Genomic DNA, 20,604 nt, shown 5'->3' on the forward strand with positions numbered 1-20,604 from the left:
TGCCTGCACACTGCCACATCCTGCCGGCTCGTCCTGCTTCCTCTGTCTCAGTCACCCCCATCCTCATCTAGTCACCTCCTCAAAGAAGTCTTCATAGGGGCGGTACCTGTGGCTCAGTGGGTATGGTGCTGGCCCCATATACCGAGGGTAGCGGGTTCAAACCTAGCCCTGGCCAGCTAAAATATCAATGACAATTGCAACGAAAGATAGCCGGGCATTGTGGTGTAAGGATTGCAGAACTCAGGAGTTCCAGATCAGCTACTCAGGAGGCTGAGGCAGGAGAATCGCTTAAGCCCAGGAGTTGGAGGTTGCTGTGAGCTGTGACGCCAAGGCACTCTACCCAGGGGACAAAGCTAGACTCTATCTCAAAAAAAAAAAAAAAAGTCTTCACAGATCCCTCCACTTTGACTGTGCTGATGCCTTCTCAGGGCTCTCCCCAATCCCCGAATACACTGCCATTGCATCACCCATCACATCACCACTGTGCCATGTTCTGTGGTGTTCATTTCTTGAGACCTGGATTATTCATTTCTGGCTTTCTGATAAGCCTGGCTTAGTGTACTGTAGATAATAATGTTTCTGAAGTAAATGTGGCTCAACAAGGTTAGGTGACAGTCCCTTTTCTGTTGTGAGATTCCCCTGACATCCTCCCCTCCATCATATCCCCATCTTTCCAGCTTCCAAGCATCTGTCTTTCCAGAGACATCTCTAGAGAATCTGAAGTTAAGCTGACAACCAACTCTCTCCCTTCCACCCCACTGCTACAGAATCACAAGGCTGATAGGACCTTAATCATTGAGTTGTCTCCCACATTTGCATTGCAGATAGGGAAACTGAGGCCCAGAAAGTTAGTTTGGCTGGTGGCCCAGTGCTCTTGGGTTCATGTCCTGATCTTATGACTTTGTACAGGGTAGCATACCTTTCTTTCTGTTTTTCTTTTAAATAATAGTTTTCTCAAAAGGCTGAGTGTGGTGGCTCATGGCTATAATCCTAGCACTCTGGGAGCCCAAGGCAGAAGGATTGCAGAGTTCAGGAGTTCCAGACTAGCCTGAGAAAGAAAGAGCAAGACCCTGTCTCTACTAAAAACAGAAAAACTAGCCTCATGTTGTGGTGGGTGCCTGTAGTCCCCACTACTCAGGAGGTTGAGGCAAGAGGATCACCCAGGAGTTTGAGGTTGCTATGAGCTAGGCACTCTACCCAGGGCAACAGATTGAGACTTGGTTGTTTTTGTTTTTTTTTTTTTTATTGAAATATAATTTTCAATTTTATTTGAAAAAAGAAAAAGAACAACTTTATTGAGATATAATTCATATACCATAAAATTCCTCCTTTTTTGTGTGTGTGTTTTTTTTTGGCTGGGGCTGGGTTTGAACCCGCCACCTCCGGCATATGGGACCGGCGCCCTACCAGCTGAGCCACAGGCGCCGCCAAAATTCCTCTTTTTAAAGTATACAATTCAGTCATTTTTAGTATGTTCACAGAGTTCCGCAGCCATCATAGTATACCCCTTGGAGCCTCTGTTTCTTATCTGTAAGCTTTGGGTGATTATGGTACTGTTCCCATGAGGGTGTTGTGAGACATGATTAAGAACAGGAATGCAGAAGGCTTGGCACAGCGCCTGACCAATAGGAAACCCTTGGCCAGGAGCAGTTATGATTATTACTTTAAGTCACAGTAACAGACCCACCTCCCCATCAAGGGTTTCCCCCAACCCCAGCCCTGTGCAGCTAATATGCAAATGAGGAGAAGGCAATGGCTGTAGTTATTTAAAAAGTCCTGAGCTAGCTGATAATTGACTCAGCCATAGCTGGCCATCTGCTAAGCCAGTCATCCTCAAAGTCTGGCCCCAGAACAGCGCATTAGCATCACTAGAGAACTTTGTAGAAATTCCTAAATTCTCAGGCTCCACTTTCTTACTCAGTGAATCAGGAGTGGGGCCCAGAAATCAGTATTTAATGAGCCTACTAGGTGATTCTGTTGTTCACTATAGTTTGTGAGCCAGGAAATCTAAGCAAACCATTCACTTTTTTTTTTTTGAGAAAGAGAGTGTCTTACTTTGTTAGCCTCAGTAGAGTGCTATGGCATCACAGCTCACAGCAACCTCTCAAACTCTTGAGCTCAAGTGATCCTGTTGCCTCAATCTCCCAAGTAGCTAGAACTACAGGTGCCTACCACAATACCCAACTTGTTTTTGGAGACAGGGTCTCACTCTTACTCAGGCTGATGTTGAACTCCTGAGCTCAGGCCATCCACTGCCTTGGCCTCCCAGAGTGCTAGGATTACAGGTATAAGCCACTGCACTTGGCCCATTCACTTTTTTTTTTTTACCATTCACTTTTTCATCCTTAATCTTCTTGATCCCTCCTGAATGAGTGGAACAGTCATGGAATTGGTGAAGGGATGTGGAAAGAAAAGGTTGTATAAGCCTTTTTGGGCCCCATTTCTACATCTGGAAGATGGGGATAAGTATTCAGGTGCCTGGAACACAGTATGTTCTTGGCCAGACAAAGTGCATTCCTGCACGTGTACTGAGCATCTAGGGTAAAGAAACTCCTAGCCAGTGGATTAAGGCAGGGGGAGGTGAAGTTCAGGGGCTTTTAAATCAGCATCTGCTGACTTGAGCTGGCCACGGTCAGAGGTGTGTCTTCTTAGGAAAGACACAAAGAGCTGATCAGACAGGTCAGGGATGGGGGAGCTTTGGGACACTCTTCAGTGGGTTCAAACTGGGGCTTTAGTCATCGTATTTTGATGTTCATTTAATGTGGATTCTGCTATTCATTTACTCAATATTTCATTGGTGTTGTGAAATCAATCAATCATCAATCCACAGGGTCAGGGGCAATAGAGTGGAGATGAGGCCATAATTTCAGGGACAGACGGCTGGGAAAGCCTCGCCCAAGAAACAGCATTTGAGCAGATCTCAGGGAATGGGGAGCAACAGGCAGAGGAGACAGCAATGCAGTGTGAATCTTGGGACAGAATACATCCGTTATGTTTCAAGATTAGCAAGGGGGCGGTCGGTAGGGCGCCGGCCCCATATGCCAAGGGTGGCAGGTTCAAACCCGGCCCCGGCTGAACTGCAACAAAAAATAGCCGGGCGTTGTGGCTGGCGCCTGTAGTCCCAGCTGCTCGGGAGGCTGAGGCAGGAGAATCGCTTAAGCCCAGGACTTGGAGGTTGCTGTGAGCTGTATGATGCCATGGCACTCTACCAAGGGCCATAAAGTGAAAACTCTGTCTCTACAAAAAAAAGATTAGCAAGGAGGCTGGAGTGAGCCAGTGGGTTGGTGGAAAAGGTCATGTTCAAGAAGTGGAGTGAGGCTCCAGATCTAGCAAGACTCTTTAAGTGTGAAGGCAAGAGTGGCAGCGGGGAGAGCTGGGGGGTGGTGGCTTGATCAGAATGGTGAGACCTGGCCTGCCCAGGGCTAGATTCTGAAGGAAGAGTCAATAGGATTTGTTACATGATGTGCTATGAAGGGTGAGGGATAGGAGGCATCAGAGAGAACTCAGAAACTTGGCCTGAGCCCCTGGAGGAACTGTGGTGCCACTGCTGATACAAGGAGGCTGCAAGTGAGAAAGATTTGAGGGCAGATTGAGAGTCTGTTTTTGGACGTGCTCAGTTTGAAAGGCCCCCAGACATCCAAGAAGGGACATTGAGTGGGCAGCTGGACACAGGAACTGGGCTCTCAAGACAGGCTGCCATACCTCGCTCCTGCTAACAGGCAGAGGCAAGTGTAGCAAAGGGGTAGGGCAGCATTCAAAGTGGGCTTTTCCTGTTTGTACTTCTAAGGAAATATATCTTAAAATGATATAAGTATGTTACTGCCCATGCAACCCATGTATATTCTTAAAAAATTAGGAAATACAGATAACCAAAAAGCAAAACAAAAGCCACATCACTTAATTTTGCCATAAGAGATAAGCCTTGCTGACTCTTGGTTTGTATATAAAAATATCTGGATTTTAAACTTTGGGATCCTACTTTGGGAATCCCCTTAGGGATTTGTAATCTGCTTTTGTTGTTGTTGTTTAGATTCTTTTTTTTTTTTTTTTTTTGCAGTTTTTGGCGGGGGCTGCGTTTGAACTCACCACCTCCGGTATATGGGGCTGGCGCCCTACTCATTTGAGCCACAGGGGCCATTCTGTAATCTGCTTTTTTCACTGTATTGTGAAGTGGAAATTTTTTAGATGTGTTACTATTGACAGGGTAAGAAAACTGTCGAGGAAAAAGAGTTGAAGAAGCCCCAGTGTGACCAACTGCTATCTGACGTTCTGAGGTCAGCTGAGAGAGGGGATCAAGGGTTTCTGTCCAGGGCCAGTATAAGGGCCCGTGACAGTTTGGCTGCAGCCCTTCCCTGAGGAGGAGGCTACAGGAGGTGACCTCAGGAAGGGGCCCTTCCAGTTCCAAATTCTGTTTCAGCTATAGTACCTGTCCTGGTGCAGCCTTGTGTGTGGTTAGTTACTGAACACCAGGAGCTGGTGCTCTTCCCTCCTGCTGCACAGACTCCCATCAGTGCTGACTCAGCTCTCGGCTGGAGGTGCGGAAGGAGGCCTCCTTCTCCCTTCTCACTCATTCATTCTAAACACTCTACCAACATCTGCCATCTACCTTCTCAGCCCTGGGGCATTCACTAGGATGTGGCCCCAGATCCCACCCTCAGCTAAGGTTCGGAGCCCATGAGCAAGGAGGTGTAAATGGGTAAAGGGCAGGGCCATGCCCTTTATGTGTCATCTTCCCATCAGCCCCCGTTTTACAGATAAGGAGACTGGCTTGGAGAAGGCAGGTGACTTTCCTAGGGCCACACACGCACAAGCAGAACTGGGTTTCAAACCCATATCTCTCTGACCTTGAGCTCATGCCCTTAAGGGCACCATGAAACACTAACACAAAGCCATGCAGAAAGGCAAGGGTGAGGGTGAGGGGTGGGGAGTTGGTATATGTGGCTCACACCTGTAATCCTAGCACTCTGGGAGGCTAGGTGGGTGGATTGCCTGAGCTCAGGAGTTTGAGACCAGCCTGAGCAAGAGCGAAACCCCGTCTCTAAAAAATAGCCAGGTGTGTGGCAGGTGCCTGGCTATTAGTAGTCCCAGCTATTTGGGAAGCTGAGGCAAGAGGATCACTTGAACCCAATAGTTTGAGGTTGCTATGAACTATGACACCATGGCACTGTACTGAGGGTGACAAAGTGAGACTCTGTCTCAAAACAAAACAAAACAAGGCTTGATGCCCATAGGCTCGCGGGTTGGAACCCAGCATAGGCCAGCTAAACAACAAGGACAACTGTAACAAAAAATAGCCGGGCATTGTGGGAAACTAAGGCAAGAGAATCGCTTAAGCCCAGGAGTTGGAGGTTGCTGTGAGCTGTGATGCCATAGCACTCTACGGTGAGACTCTGTCTCAAAAACAAACAAACAAACAAATAAAACCCCCAAAGTCATGTAGAAAGTAACTTGGGCCACACACAGGGAAGCAAGTTTTGGGAGGAAAAAGTTCTGGAGAGGGAACGGTGGGGTGAAGAGCATCACAGTGCTCCGCAGAGTAGGGGTGAAGGGTGAGCAGTCTTGCAGGCTCAGATGGTGAGGTGTTAAGGCAGCACACATGATGCCAGCACCAGTGTAGAGGTGAGGAGAGTCTGGGAACTTTGGGGAAGGCTAGTGGATCAGTCCACAAGGGATGTATTCCAAAGAAGCCCATTCCCTCTGGAGTCTTCCGTGCACATGCATGTTCAGCACACCCTATTGCAGACAGGGGGCTTCCTGGAGTGGGGCTCTTCCCCTTCACTGAGTTTGTGGACTATACCGTCTCATCCACCCTCCCTCACATATTCACATACTGCTAAGGCCCTGGCTTCTCACGTCCTCTGTCCTCTTCCTATCCACTGGGAAATCGGGAACCCTGGTTCTTATCTTGGCCATGGCCTGGATATGTAAAACCTCAGGTGAATTCCTCTTCCTGTCTGGGCCTCGGTTTCCTCATATGTACAACTGGAGATGGGGCAGTACTGGATGAGCTAGGCTCTAAAGTTCCTTCTATTTCTAAACACCTGCTTCTTGGCCACTCTGTAGCTTCTTGCTGCCCTCAGGGGACTTCCTGGCCTTGATGCTGCAGCTCCACATTGCCTGATTCCCCTCCCTATGCCTTCTCCCACCTGCATCCCTCCCTCCTTCCCTGTCCTTCTGGGTCTCCATTCCTTAAATAATGGTAGCTGTCTCATTATTTAATTCCTTAGGAGCCTATCAAGCCAGGGGCAGTGTCCCTATTCTTCAGATAAGGCCATGTTTCTGCCACTTTGGAGTACATGGGGAAGAGAGGAGTCCCTCCTTTAGCTGCTGACATCCCCTAAGCCTCGGGGATGCTTCTTTCAAGACTGAGCTAGGGGCTGAGGCCACCACTTATGGGTGCCTGAGCCTGGAGGAACCCCAACCTTGTCTGTTCCCACTGCAACAGACATACCTGCCTCTTACAGTTGAATGACTACCTCTGTGAGGTGCAGCCTGTCGTCAGGAGGCCATGGAGAGGGTTGTGGGGTGTCTGTGAGTGATCTTAGCAGCCTGGAGTTTGGGGACTGTGGCCTTTGCTAGCCAGCACCAAGCCTTAACTCCACGGAATTCTGATTCTCATCTCCACATACTTCTCAAATAATGCTTCCCTCCTCCCCTACTCAGCAGCCCCCTGCCAGAGGCTCCTTGGCTGTCCTGTCCCTCCAGCAATCTAACCCTCTCTCCTTCATGTTGCAATTGCAGATTTTTGCTGGTCTTCAGCTGCCTGGTGCTGTCTGTGCTGTCCACTATCCAGGAACACCAGGAACTTGCCAACGAGTGTCTCCTCATATTGGTGAGTGCTGGAGGCCAGGTATAAAGGAGTCTGTGCTAGGTAGTACCTCTGGGCTGAGATGGAGAGGCTTTTCATACCATGGCTCAGAGAGCAGCTTGCTGTGCTGTGTTCCCTGAGCTGCTGGCTGCCCCTTTCTGGTCATTGTCTCCACTTTATAGAGGTGTTGGGCTATAATAAGCTATAGGGTGAGGGGTTATAATGGGCCCAGAATAAGTGAAATAGGCTCCACTCCTTCTCAGAACAAAAACTCCTAATGCCACGTGTGGTGGGTTTTACTTTAGATTAGAATTTTATTTTGCTTTTTGCCTAAACAAAAAGCATTGAACAAAAATCCTTTATAGGGGGACGGATGACAGATAACCACCCCTTAAATCACCTAGTTAGGGCTAGGAAGTCTGAGATGGCTGGGAGAGGGAGGGCAGGTTGAGTGGCAGAAAAATTTAGACACGTCATATGGTAAGAAGGAGAGGACAGACTTGGGCTTTTGGTCTCCTTGGGCCACCTGCTTCAGGAAGTCCTTCTCAAGTCCATCCAGGTGTAAGAACCTCCAGGAGAGGGGTCTGAGGAGGTTCTGGCCCTCCTCCCCAGGGACTCTTGGCTGGGTCCACACTGTGACCTGGGCCCGGTTCTGGAGAGTGGGGATCAGAACTCAGACTCCTGGTCCCACAGGAATTCGTGATGATTGTGGTGTTTGGCCTGGAGTACATTATCCGAGTCTGGTCTGCCGGATGCTGCTGTCGCTACCGAGGATGGCAGGGACGTTTCCGCTTTGCCAGAAAACCCTTCTGTGTCATCGGTAATAAGGCCTGCCCTGGCCGCCCTGACTCCTGACTCCTCATACTAAGCACCAGGGTTGACACCTTGACCCCATTCTTGGCTACTGACACAGATTCAACGGACCCTACAAATCCCCGGACCCCCATGTCCCCAGAAGTCCCCGACCCAGGTGGGCTGGCTCCCTGGCTCGACATGCTGTGACCTCCCCACTCCCATCCCTGCAGACTTCATCGTGTTCGTGGCATCAGTGGCCGTCATCGCTGCGGGCACACAGGGCAACATCTTCGCCACGTCTGCGCTGCGCAGCATGCGCTTCCTGCAGATCCTGCGCATGGTGCGCATGGATCGCCGCGGCGGCACCTGGAAGCTGCTGGGCTCGGTGGTTTATGCGCACAGCAAGGTGAGGCCTGCTGGCCGCGTGGATGCCCGAGGGCGTGGCTGGGGTGGAGCAGAGAGGGCAGGGCCGGAGGGCGGTCTGGGGGTGGGGGTGAGATGGGATGCGAGGAGGCGAGCTCAGGAGCTGGACCCGGACAAGGCCTGAGGCGGCTATCTCCGGCCAGGGGTCGGGGGCCTAGTTGGGGCGGGGCCTAGGAGCCGGGACTAGGCTAGGAGGCGGGGCTTGCCCGTTTCTTCGGGTTTGGACGACTATCCGATTATTCACACTGCGAAGCGGGGAGCTGCAGTGGGGCTCGAGCGCCCAGATAGAAATCTGAAAGAGGGGGTTGGGGGGCAGGGCAAGGTGGGTCCAGGGTGGAGGACTGAGTCAGGAACCTGGAGGGGAGGGTCAAGGGCTGACCTGGGGGGTCCTGGCGGTTTTGTGTTTTGTGAAGGCGGATAGGGAGGGAGGAGCTGAGGAAGAAGAGCGTCAGAGTCACCGCTAGGGCCCTCCGGGGAACTCCGAGGGGCGCAGTATTTTATCCTCTTCCAGCCTGGGAGCCTTCTGCCTCTCCGGCGGGCACGACGCCCCTCACTTCTTCACGCCCCTCTGCTTGCCCCTCAGGAGCTGATCACCGCCTGGTACATCGGGTTCCTGGTGCTTATCTTCGCCTCCTTCTTGGTCTACCTGGCTGAGAAGGATGCCAACGCCGACTTCTCCTCCTACGCTGACTCACTCTGGTGGGGGACGGTGCGTGAGGGTCTGTGCAGGGCTACTCTTCTGCCTGGGAAGTTCCCAAGGTCTACCCTTTGTGACTTCTGACTCAGGGTTGAGCAAGACTGTCCTTGCCCTCTGGCTAGAGCTAGGACCCCTGAAATCAGCCCCTATGGGGGCCCCCAGCCTGCTCCAGTGGACCTGATTGTGTTCCCACTTAGCTCCCTGTGACCTGTGCCCCTTTCTGCTGTCCAACACTTCAGAGTGGAAATTCATTTATGTCCGTAACCAGCCCCTTGTAGCCACTCCCTATGGATGATCACGGGCCTTTTCCCTCATGAGCAGGCTCCCAACAGCCTGTGCCCCCCAAAAGTTCTTGTATAGGGCCCCCATGACCAGTCCTGTGGGTGACTTCTTTGTGTCCCCAGATTACGCTGACAACCATCGGCTATGGTGACAAGACGCCGCACACATGGCTAGGCAGGGTCCTGGCTGCTGGCTTCGCCTTACTGGGCATCTCTTTCTTTGCCCTGCCCGCCGTGAGTTGCCCTCTGCTGGGTGGGGGTGGGGCTAGGAGCAGGACCTGCTCAGCCCCTCAGATTTGCTTGAGTAGCTTGGGGCACCTCAGTGGGCAGGGAGGGAGACACCCTTGCAGCCTCTTGTTGTTGCAACCACCATATTCCCCCAACCATCTCTATCCCCCAGGGCATCCTGGGCTCTGGCTTTGCTCTGAAGGTCCAGGAGCAGCACCGGCAGAAGCACTTTGAGAAGCGGAGGATGCCAGCAGCCAACCTCATCCAGGTACAAGATGCTCAGGATGCCCTATGAAGAGGTTGTGTGACCATACTGGTGTTTCAGCCCTGTATGCTGACCCATGTGTCCCAGACCAACTGTGACTCCACTTTGAAGCTCAGAGAGGGGGTGTGACTTTTCTGGGGTCACATGCCAAGTCATAGACAAGAGCTGGGATGCTAAATGAGATGGTCAGAAACTTTCCTCTGAACCAAATGCCCAGTTCCAGGCTAGCCACAGCTGTCCCACTGCCCAACTCTACAAGAGCTAGGACAAGAGGTCCTGTGTCCCCAGAGGAGAGCTGGCTTTGCCACTGGTCAGCTGTGCAGCTCTCAGTAAGCCTGCTTCATGTCTAGCATGGTCATTCATTCATTCTACAAGCACTCACAGAAATGAAAAGAAAATGGTCCAAGCTGGGCTTTTAGTAAATTCAACATTTAGTGGCTGGAAGGGCAAAGGTGAGCTGGCCAAGAAGAGAGAAGGAGCAGCCAGAGGGATGAGTGGAGGGTATGGTCTCATTTCCCTCAGTGTCATGGGGTGTTCTGACTGGTTGTGGCCTGAGGCCAGGGCTCTGATTTTTTTTGTGACCCTGGAACTAAGCCTTGTCTTCTTAGAAGTGTATACAAAAGATCTCCTTGCAGCAAATGGCTCAGGGAATACTGGCAGAGCCCACCCTGCCTGCTTCCCAGCACACCACCCTCTGGCCTCCAAACCTTAGCCTGACTAAGCTCCTCCTTATCTCTTCTCCCCAGGGTGGAACCCTCTTCCCCATTCCTGCTATCTCCGCTCACCAGCCTAGCTTTTTCTTCGAGTGTCCCTTGGGACACAATGGCCACTGTCCCCTGGGAGCTGGCCTTCCAAGGGGCATTGTAGGGGCAGGCAGCTGGCACCATCCATGCCGAGAGACAGCTGGTATTGTGGTGCCCATAATTAATGAGAGAGCTCTGGCAGCTGGTCCCCAGCCCATGCCAGAGGCCTAGGCAAGCAGGAAGTAAAAATATTCCTGTCTTGGGAGGATGCCTGGCTGGTCAGTGGTGGCAGCCCCTTAAGGACAAGAGGCATTCAAAGAAGAGAGGCATCCCAGGCCCAGTTCTGCTTTGTCCTGCCTGGCAGCTTCCATGCCTTCCTGCTCTCACTGAGGGCCCCACTCACTGCCCTTCCCTGGCTCTTCTCCTTAGCTGGAGGGAGAAGGGCAGTTTTTCCTCTTGTCAAGCATCTCTCCTGCTTGAAGTGTTGGTGATTCTCTTTCCTGCCCTATTTAGTCCTTAGTATTCCTGTGGGCAGTGATAGGAGCTAGGAGAGATGGAGTGGAGTTATTAGTAATAATAATTCACTTGGGCAACATTCATTCCCCAGACGTTTGCACAACACTGCATGAACCACACACTGTATTTGCATTGAGGATACAGCAGTGACCAGACACAGTCTAGGGGGAGAGATAGACATTAATAAAATACAGAGTATGGGCGGCGCCTGTGGCTCAAGGGGTAGGGCGCCGGTCCCATATGCCGGAGGTGGCGGGTTCAAACCCAGCCCCGGCCAAAAAAAAAAAAATAAATAAAATACAGAGTGAATAGATATTTATCAAATGTGATAAGGAAGAAATCAGGAGCATTTAACAGGAAGACCTGTTATTAACTGAGCTTGTCACTTGATACATACACATTGTCCATTAAATGCTCACAACATCCTAATTAGGTAAGTAATATTAAATCTATCTTATAGGTGAAGAAATGGTGGTTTTTTTTTTTTGAGACAGAGTCTTACTATGTTGCCCTCGGTAGGGTGCCGTTGCATCACAGCTCACAGCAACCTCAAACTCTTGGGCTTAAGTGATTCTCTTGCCTCAGCCTCCCAAGTGGCTGGGACTACAGGCACCCACCACAATGCCCAGCTATTTTTTTGTTGCAGCTGTTTAGCTGGCCCAGGCCAGGTTCGAACCCGCCACCCTTGGTGTATGTGGCTGGTGCCGTAACCACTGCACTTACGGCACCAAGCCAGAAATGGAAGTTTTAAAGATTTACTTAATCTGACTATACTAGTAAGGGGCAGAGCTGTGATTGGAAATCCACATCTTCCTGACAACAAAACCCCAGCTCTTAACCCCTGTGCTCTGAGTCCCCTGGCTTTGATGTTGATCTGCTTTGTCACCCTGGAGAAGTCCTTTCTCTCTAGGCCTTAATTTCTTGGCTGGCCCTGGCTATGGAATTGGAACTGGCCTGTGCTCTGAGTAACCCTCAGCTGGCCCAAGGATTGGGTTCTCTCAGGGGCAAAAGGCTGGTGGGGGGGCTAAAAGGTCTCACTGATGCCCCATTCTCCCGTGTTCCCCATACCACCAGGCTGCCTGGCGCTTGTATTCCACCGATACGAGCCGGGCCTACCTGACAGCCACCTGGTATTACTATGACAGTATCCTCCCATCCTTCAGGTAGGTCCTGGTGGGGGATGGGAGGGGTGGGGGCTGGCAGTAATGCCCCTTGAGGACAGGTGGCTGAAACTCAGCCCTGGATAGTTGGGAGGGAGTAATGGCTCCCCATGGGAGCATCTTGGGCTGGCTTTGCAGATCCTCTCTAACTCAGAGCCTGGAGTGTCCTCTCTCCCACTTTGCTATGCCCAGGGAAGGGGTGGACTCTGGACATAGGGTATTGATAAAGCCCTGCCCCACAGCTGAGCCCAAGTTTCTGAAGTGCCAACAGTCTCCATACTCACCTATAGGTGATGCCAACTGGGACAGTGGTACAGTCAGCTCATCAGCCCTCAGTTGTGAGTGGGAGACAGTGTTAGCCCTTACTGGCCTGGCACATTGTAGCTTGTTGGAGAAAGTGTGAAATAGGCAGGAACATGTGTTCTAGACTTAGGTGTATGGGCCCACCCGACCCTCTGTATGAATATATACTCACTCTTACCGTGCCAGGCAGCGGCCTCAAGGCCCAGAAGTGGGTCTGCCCCGCAGGCCTAGGCTGGGCTAAAACTGAATGGGGGTGGCTTCATGCAAGGGATTATTATTTTTATTTTTTTTGAGACAGAGCCTCAAGCTATTGCCCTGGGTAGAGTTTTGTGACATCACAGCTCACAGCAACTTCCCAACTCCTGGGCTTAAGCAATTCTCTTGCCTCAGCCTCCCAAGTAGCTGAGACTACAGGCACCTGCCATAACTTAGCTCGGCTTTTTTTTTTGGTTGTAGTTGTCATTGTTGTTTGGCAGGCCCAGGCTGGATTTGAACCCACGAGCTCTGGTGTATGTGGCTGGCCTGAGCTACAGGCACCCAGCCCATGCAAGGGATTATTAATAGCACCCTCAGGGTGCGTATGGCCAGGTGGCTGGCCAGGCCCTCAGGCAGGAATCAAGACCATGGAACCTGGCTCAGTCCTGCAGGCAGGTGGGCAGCAAGTGCGTGGCTGGGCCAAGTGCTCAGCGCTTCTATGGGTGCCTTTTTTTACCTCATTAGTTCTCCAAGAGCAGCCCACTCACCCCTGGACCTGGCTCCTCCTCCTCATCTCCTCCCAGCCCCCAGGGCTTTCCAGGAGAGGAGCAGGAGGGAAGGGGCTGGGTAAGGGGCTCGCATTATCACACTAGCCCCCTGCCCATCTCTTCTCCTGGCAGAGGCAAGCTTCCACCTCAGAGATGGGTAGTGCCTAGATTAGAAGCAGCTTTTTTTCCCCCAGAGTAGCCTTCAGGACTTAAGGCCAGCACTGGGAAGTGGGCAGGGGCTGCTTTGTTAAAAATACAATGCGTGTGAGGAGTTGGGGGTGGGAAGGTGGTTGGGTCCTCTGGTAAGAGTAACAGAGACTAGTGCGGAGATTCTGGGGCCATGTGTGTCCTGTTCCCTAGACCTTAATTACTCCATCCATACAATGGGAAGGCAGGCAGGGGAGAGGGGAGATAACTTCCTTGGTTTATGACAACAAGAAATGGCCTAGTGGGCAGCGCCTGTGGCTCAAGGAGTAGGGCTCTGGTCCCATATGCCGGAGGTGGTGGGTTCAAACCCAGCCCCGGCCAAAAACCACACAAAAAAAAAAAAAATGGCCTAGAGAGGAAGAAACTACCCAAATCCAGTCTCCAAGAACCCAGTGGCAGGCGTGAATTCCATAGAGGAAGGAAACTGAGCTGGTGACCCTTTCAAATCTCCCTCTTCAGCCCCAATCTCCCCCTAAAATCCAGAGTCAGATCTGGATGGTGGGATTTCAAAGCTGCCACTGGTCATAGCTCCATGTCCTGGCTTGATAAGCAGAGCAAGCTGGATTTGAGCTCCCACTTGCTCCCTTGTGCAGGTGCCTGTGAGTTGTGCCAGCCTTCCCAAACATGCCTGGCATCCCTGAGGACTTCCCAGGAGCTGAGTGTAGAAAGGGAGGGAGGAAGGCCAGTCTCTCCCATCCTACCCTGGCCTGGGGCACTGGTGAGCCCCTCAAGAGAGGCAGGATCTGAGCTCAGGAGCTCAGTGCCCACAGGGTGAGAGGGTGGTGCCAGGACGCTGCCTGCCGCTGACGGCGCCCTCTCCTGCAGAGAGCTGGCCCTCTTGTTTGAGCACGTGCAACGGGCCCGCAATGGGGGCCTACGGCCCCTGGAGGTGCGGCGGGCGCCAGTACCCGATGGAGCGCCCTCCCGTTACCCGCCCGTTGCCACCTGCCACCGGCCAGGCAGCGCCTCCTTCTGCCCTGGGGAAAGGTAGGGGCCCCCTGGGGCCGCCACCTCCTCTTGCTTCTCCTTCTCTTCTTCCATTCTGTGTCTCATCCTCTCTCAGACCTGCTCCAGCTGCTACATGGGTGTCTGGGCCTGTTTTGGGGACTCCTAGGCCCTGTCATGAGGCCTGGGTAGTTGTCAGAGGGCCAGACAGGTACAGACGAGGGCCTCTTCGGAGAGGCCAGGCTGGACTCACCTTTTTGTCACCTGGGACTCCAGGGGTCTGAGTGGGATAGATGTCCACACCACCCTTCCCATCACCTCCTTCATTCATGGCATTGTCCTTTCTTTCTCTGTTTCCACGTCTCCTCACTCTTCATCCCTGCACCCCCATCCCTCCTGGGAAGCTGGAGAGAGGAGGAGGCCGCTGGCCACAGGTGCTTACGGCTCAGGTAATCGTGGGCACCATCCTGGGGTATGAGGGCAGGGAACTCCTCTCCCTGGCATGTTGCTCTGGGAGGGGCTGGACATTGAACTCGCCACTCAGAAACAAGAAGCCAGCTGGACAGAGAGCTCTGTGACTAAGACTGCTGCAGGACCTGTGCGAACTCAACCAGTGACTAATGCTTTTGTCTAGTGCGAACCTTGTCCACAGCTTTGCTGAGCCCAGGGGGGCCTCCCGGGATTCTCTTTTCATCCTTCCTGTGGTCTTTTTGGTGCTCCCAACCTTCTTGTCCCCTTGACCTGTCTTTTCTGGAACTTTTGCACCGTGAAAGAAGAACAAAGAAAAAACCTATTCCCCCCCACCACAAATGTTCACAAAAACAGGAATTTCAGGCATATTTGGATAAGGGAAGCCCATCAACCTCTGGCATGGTCATGTGGCTACTCTTATGGAAGTTTAGCTTTAAGGTCAAGGGTTCAGTCCACCACGTTCCTCCCCGGTCCCTTACCCAACTCTGTGTTTTATCTCATCTTCACACATCATCCTGGAACCAGCCAGGTGGATGTTTGGACCCCGAGCCTCAGTGTGATTTTGAGTCCCAGGCCCAGAAGAAGGGCTGGGAGATGAGAGGGAGGAGGTGTGGTGGAGTTTGCCTCTGCCACCTGATGTTATGTGTACTTTAAAGAAGTCACCATGTCAGTCTGAACCTCTGTGCCCTAGCAGAAAGTTTAGTGATGTTCAGGCTGATGAGGGGCTTTGGGTTGTCTGAGCATCTGGACTGGAAAGGTCTGGGGAGGAATTCTGGCACAGAGGATGCAGGGAGCAGCATCCTTCCCTGTTCTCCAGTGAGGGTACTTTTGGGGCAAGGCTGGACAGGAAGTGGGTAGAGAGGGAGAGGCTGGCACTTGAGGAAGGGGACATATGGCCAGCCAGGCCAACCTGGGAGCTTCCTGGGAGAGAAGTTCATGGTGGGGATCCACTCTGATTCTCTGTCACTGCCTGAAGGTTCTTGTTATTAACCACATCCTTATCAAAACATTGTGTATAGGCAGAAAATGAGAAGTTTTGCCATCCCAGCAACCCTGCCCAGGACCTGAGCCAGGGCTCTCTGTAGCTTTCTGTTCACTCTGGTTTCACCTTGCCTGAATCAGAAGGCACTGGGAATGGAGGCTAGCATGGAGCCAGCACCTGTACTGCCCTCCCCACCCCCCACTGTTTCTCTGGGTGCTTAGACACCCTGCATCCCCCAAGCACCAGGGACAGAATACTGGTAAGGGCTTGATCAGCACTAACTCCCAACCTGGTTTCTGTCTTCCCTGGAGGGCCTATGTGTCTGGGACTCTTGGTGGTCGTGATGGAGTGTCCTTTCTTTCCAGAGACCCCAGGGGCCTGAGCCATCACTTTTAGACCCATCACCATGCTCAGGCAAAATGGCCATATCCTAAAATATGGCTGTCTTGGCCCTATGGGGTGGATACCCTAGGCAGGATGCCCATCCTAAATACACACATATATACACCTGGTTGGTCACGGCACTAGTGGTGCTGGGGATGGACCCAGGTCAAGCATTTTCATAGGAAGTGCAGCTAATGGAGCAGGACTTCCTGGGGGGTGGCATTGCCAGGGAAGTGCCTCCCCTCATTAGGGTTTTGCAATGAGTTTCTCAAAGCATGGTCTCCTGACCACCTGCATCAGCATCCCTTGGGGCATTTGTTCAACATGCAGATACTGGACCTCTTTCTCTCCAGCCCACAGGATCAGAATCTCTGGAGGAAGGGCATAGGCTTCTGCATATTTAACACGCTCCCAGGACATACTAATGCAAAACATGAGAACCTTTTCTTCCTGGGGATGGGGCTGGAGGATGATTTAGGTGGGGGTCTTTCTCTCTTCCACCAGCTACAGGAGGCCGGCCCCATCCTGGCAGCTCCCCGTGCTCTGCCCTCTCTCCCTTTCCCACTAACCTCTGTTCGTGTCTTGTTCTCGACTTTCCAGCCAGATGTTTAGTAATAAACGGAGTTTCTTTCGGATCCACGCCAGCTGGAGACCGAGGTACCCCCTCGCCTGCTCCTCTGGTCCCCACTTCTCCTTGCCCCACCCAGATTGGGGGCTGGAGAGGGGGACAGGATGGGCCAAGGACAAGGTGCATGTGCCTGCCGCCTGCCATCTGCCTCGGGGGCCTGATGAGCCCCTTGCCTTTCTGGGGATGCCTCTGCCAGGGCTGGGGAATAGGCCCGGTGTGCTAGGAGGGGTACTTGCAGGCACTGTGGGGATGCGTGCTGCCTCTGCCGCTGACTCCCCTGGGTGATCATGGCCAAATTTCTTCCCCTTCTTGGACCTCAGTTTCCCATCTTTGGAATGGGCAGGTTGAACTAGAGGCTCTCTGAGGGTCCTTCCCACTCTGACTTTTGCCAGGCCTTGGATTTAGCTTTCTGTCTCCCTGCTGGCCACCTAGGGACCTGGCAGATGCCTGGAGGAGCTGGGATTGGCTTCTCATTTGATAACTCCAGAGCCCCAGCTCTTTTAGCTGTATCTCCAGTATATTTCTTGGTACCTGCTCTGTACACTAGGGATACAGGGATGAATGAAACATGGTCCCTAGAGAGCCACAAAGAGTAATTGCAGTTTGGTGCTATGAATGTAGCAAAAGGAGGAAACAGGGGGTGTGGAGCTCAGTGAGGCATGAAACCCAGAGGAAGCCCAAAAGGAGTGGTGTCAGGGAGGGCACTCCAGGCTGTGGCGAGCACAGCATGGGAAAAATCAGCAGCCTAGTGTGAGCTGAGCTGAGAGGCAGAGCTGGATTTTGAAGAACCCAAATGCCCAGTGTGAGCTTCTTCCTGTTGGCATGCCTGGCAGCCTGGGATCTCGGGGTCCTGGTTTCCTAAAGGTGCCTCTGGAACCCTGTGGGTTGGTGGACCCAGACCTAGGAGATGAGTAAGAGCTCCTGGCTGTCTACATGCGCTTCTGCTGAACAACGTGGGTTCTGGACCATAGTCTAGCTACCACCTGACCCCTTTGTGCCTCAGTTTCCTCAGATGTAAAATGCAGATGATAATGGGATCTGCTTCCATGGAAACTGTGTCTAGCTCCTAAAAATGTTGGCCTCATTTGATTTGGTAGGTTAGACAGATAAGATCTTACTTTCTTTAGAAAGTAGCTTGGAAACAAGGGCTGTAGGCAGTGGAGACGTAGCACAGGGTTCAGCTGAGGGGTCTCTGGGTCAGACCTGCCCCTTTGCATGCCTCCTTTGGCTATGGAGGACATGATGGACAGGAAGGCATGGCCAGAGGCTGGCTGTCCATAGTTCCTGAAGAGCCAGGTGGTGTGCAGGGTCAGGAATAGTAGGCTGCCTTTGTTTCCCAAGAGCTTGGCCTATGGCCAGCAGATGATGAGTCCCTAAAGAATTTCATTGTGGAGGTGAGTACAGGGATTGGGTGGGCAGGGCAGCCAGAGCCTGTTCTCTCCCACAGGACAGCCACAGCCAAGCCCACCACATTCCTCTCCCAGGCACCAACAGAGTCTTAGACCAGAGTTTCTCAATCTTGGCACCAGTGCCATCCAAGTTATTTCATGCGTGGTGGATGTTTAGCAGTATCCATGGGCTCTATGTACTGGATGCCAGGACCACCCTTCCATGTGACAACCACAGATGTCTCAGGCATTGTCAAATGTCCCCTAATGGAGGAGAATCACCCCCAGTGGAGACTCACTGCTGTAAACTCTATCCTGATTGCTTGTCCCAGAAAAAGGACACAGTCCCTGAAGTCAGGGACCTCCAGTCCTTTCTCTATCCCGTAGGAGCCCTGTGACTTTGGGCAAGATGCTTCACCTCTTGCTACATTTATAAACTAGATATGGTAAAGATGGAGCCCACCACACGCAGTGGCTGAGAGAAGTGACAGAGCCTAGGCAGCCAGGCAGGACCCCGTGTGCCAGGTTTCTTTCCATTTTTCTTTGTACTTTTAGGCTCAGAAAGGCTGATGTGAGCCATTTTCTGGGCCCTGCCCAAGAAGCTAGACTTCAGGGCCACTCCAGGGAAAACAGTGCCGCTTTGCATTACATAGGAATCCATGGTCTCTGGTTGGAAAATTACAGAACCTCACAAACCAGGCCAGAGCCTCCCCCAACCATCACAGAATCAGAGCAGGAAAGGGACCTTTCAAGGCCTCTAGTGCAAGCCCCCAAATCCCTTCCTTCAAAAGGCCTGCTGAATGTAGGCTCAGCCTTGCTTGTATACTTCTTGTGATGGGGAGGTCATCCCCTTCTCCAGAACGTGATTGGAGCCTTATGTGCTGGGCACAGCGATGCAGAGTTCCAAGCCCTTGGCTGAAGAGTCAGGGCCTTCTCCACTTTCCTCTCTTCCTCTCCCCCTTGGAGAAGTGGAGGACAGGGGGAGGGGTTGCACGGGCTGGGTGAGGAGAGGGTGCTTGCTGGCATGAGGAGAGCCCAGAGGAATGGCTCTGCAGAGGAAAGTTTGGGAGAGCCAAACTCAAACTTTGGAATCTTTGGCGTGTATTGATGGGATTCTGGACCAGCAAAGAGCATGCTGGATTTCAACAGCCATCCCTGAACTTTCCTTCTAATACCCTCAGAGCCCCCATCCTTGACCTATAAACCTCTCCCTTCTGGGCAGAGACCCCCCCCACCCCAAGGATGGCCCTAAGTTCTGGCCACCTTTCCGAAGGTGCCCCTGGTTTCGAGATCTCCTTTACCTGAGAACCTTGGCTCCCTAACCCATGCCCTAGGTATGGGGGACCCCAGCTCCCACCTAGCACCGAAACCAGAACCTCTTCTCTGCTTGACCCTTGATCTGGAAGTCCCTAAGAATAGGTAACACAGTCTCCTCTCCCATTCCCTCCCCCCACTTCAGGCCTCCTCTGAGGCTGGCTGGGGCTCTCCTAAGGTAGAGCTGATGGGGATCCCCCTCAGTCCCAGCCCCTGTCTTCTGGGGGGCCTCCCGTGGCAAACCACAGCAGGGGAGCCAGCAATGACACCACAGGGAATGGGATGGAGGATGTTTGCATAGGTCCTACCTAAACAGTGATAACATATTTCTTGAACCTCTTGGACACAGTTACTGTACCAGGTTATGGTTAACTGGGGCCTGTCCTAGGAAACCTGAGGCCTCCCCTCACCTGTCTTCCTCCAGGGTTCAGGGATGTGGTGGAGGGTTGGATGTGGGAAGGGAAATCCAAGAGTGTGCAGACATGTACATGTGTGTTCACATGCACACGGACATGTGTAGTGCTATTGAGCTTGGAGTTCAGTAGGCAGTACAGGGGATAGATCTTCAAGGGTGGGGAATCCCAGACCTCACAGGCAGGACATCAATGCAGATGGTCAGAGCTCAGGCAGGGGAAACCACAGAAGAACAGGTTATCAAATACAGACCCTCCCTAGGAGTGCAGGTACCAGGCCTATCCAGCCCCCTATACTTGTGGGCCCAGCAGGTGGAATGATGGGGCCAAGGCCCTCAGCAGGCCAAGGCATTGCATAGCTCTGGGGCCCTACTGCATGCAAGACTTTGTGAGGTGGAGACTGTATTTGGCAGTACACTGCCTGCACAGCCGTACCAGGTCCTAAAGCCCTAACCTGACCAGTGTAGGGTCAGGTAGCTGCAGCAGTGGGGAGTGGAGGAAAATATAAATTGACACATATATATAAATGCCAGCATATATATGCACACTGGTGCCTGTGCGCCTACACTGTCACATGCTTGTAACACCCACACACCCACGCATGCACCCTCAACTCCAAAGAGCCTGCCCCTGTGCACAGTGAGGACTGGAGCCCGACCTCAGCATGCAAGTCCAGGTGAGCTGCTCCGCCCCTCAGCAGCCTGTAGGTGCCCGAAGAGGTCACCACCTCCACCCTCTGCCTACCCACTTGAGCCAGGCCCAACGCCCCTGTCCTCTTGTCTCTCTGACTCCTTCTTGGGTTTCTCTTACTCCGTCCACTCTGACGTCTGTCTCCTGTGCACTCCTATGTGTCTGGGCACTGAAGGGTGGGCGGAACAGGTGAGGAGGGGAACTGCTCCAAATGACGCTG

At 52.5% G+C, this 20,604-nt stretch overlaps 1 protein-coding gene across 2 annotated transcripts in view; it reads left to right on the forward strand.

Moving 5' to 3' along the window:
* The window catches only part of KCNQ4 (potassium voltage-gated channel subfamily Q member 4), a 56,088-nt gene that overhangs the window by 25,851 nt on the left and 9,633 nt on the right, over positions 1–20,604 (forward strand). Inside the window, exons 2-9 of one of the 2 annotated variants that reach the window (XM_053576266.1) lie at positions 6,742–6,832; positions 7,502–7,628; positions 7,834–8,009; positions 8,610–8,735; positions 9,128–9,238; positions 9,405–9,500; positions 11,831–11,919; positions 13,995–14,156. In XM_053576266.1, the coding sequence (XP_053432241.1) occupies positions 6,742–6,832; positions 7,502–7,628; positions 7,834–8,009; positions 8,610–8,735; positions 9,128–9,238; positions 9,405–9,500; positions 11,831–11,919; positions 13,995–14,156 (978 nt within the window). The remainder of the gene's footprint in view (positions 1–6,741; positions 6,833–7,501; positions 7,629–7,833; positions 8,010–8,609; positions 8,736–9,127; positions 9,239–9,404; positions 9,501–11,830; positions 11,920–13,994; positions 14,157–20,604) is intronic. The other variant, XM_053576267.1, reaches the window with a different exon arrangement.

The sequence above is a fragment of the Nycticebus coucang genome, chromosome 22, assembly GCF_027406575.1.
Source record: "Nycticebus coucang isolate mNycCou1 chromosome 22, mNycCou1.pri, whole genome shotgun sequence".
In the NCBI taxonomy this organism is placed as follows: domain Eukaryota; kingdom Metazoa; phylum Chordata; class Mammalia; order Primates; family Lorisidae; genus Nycticebus; species Nycticebus coucang.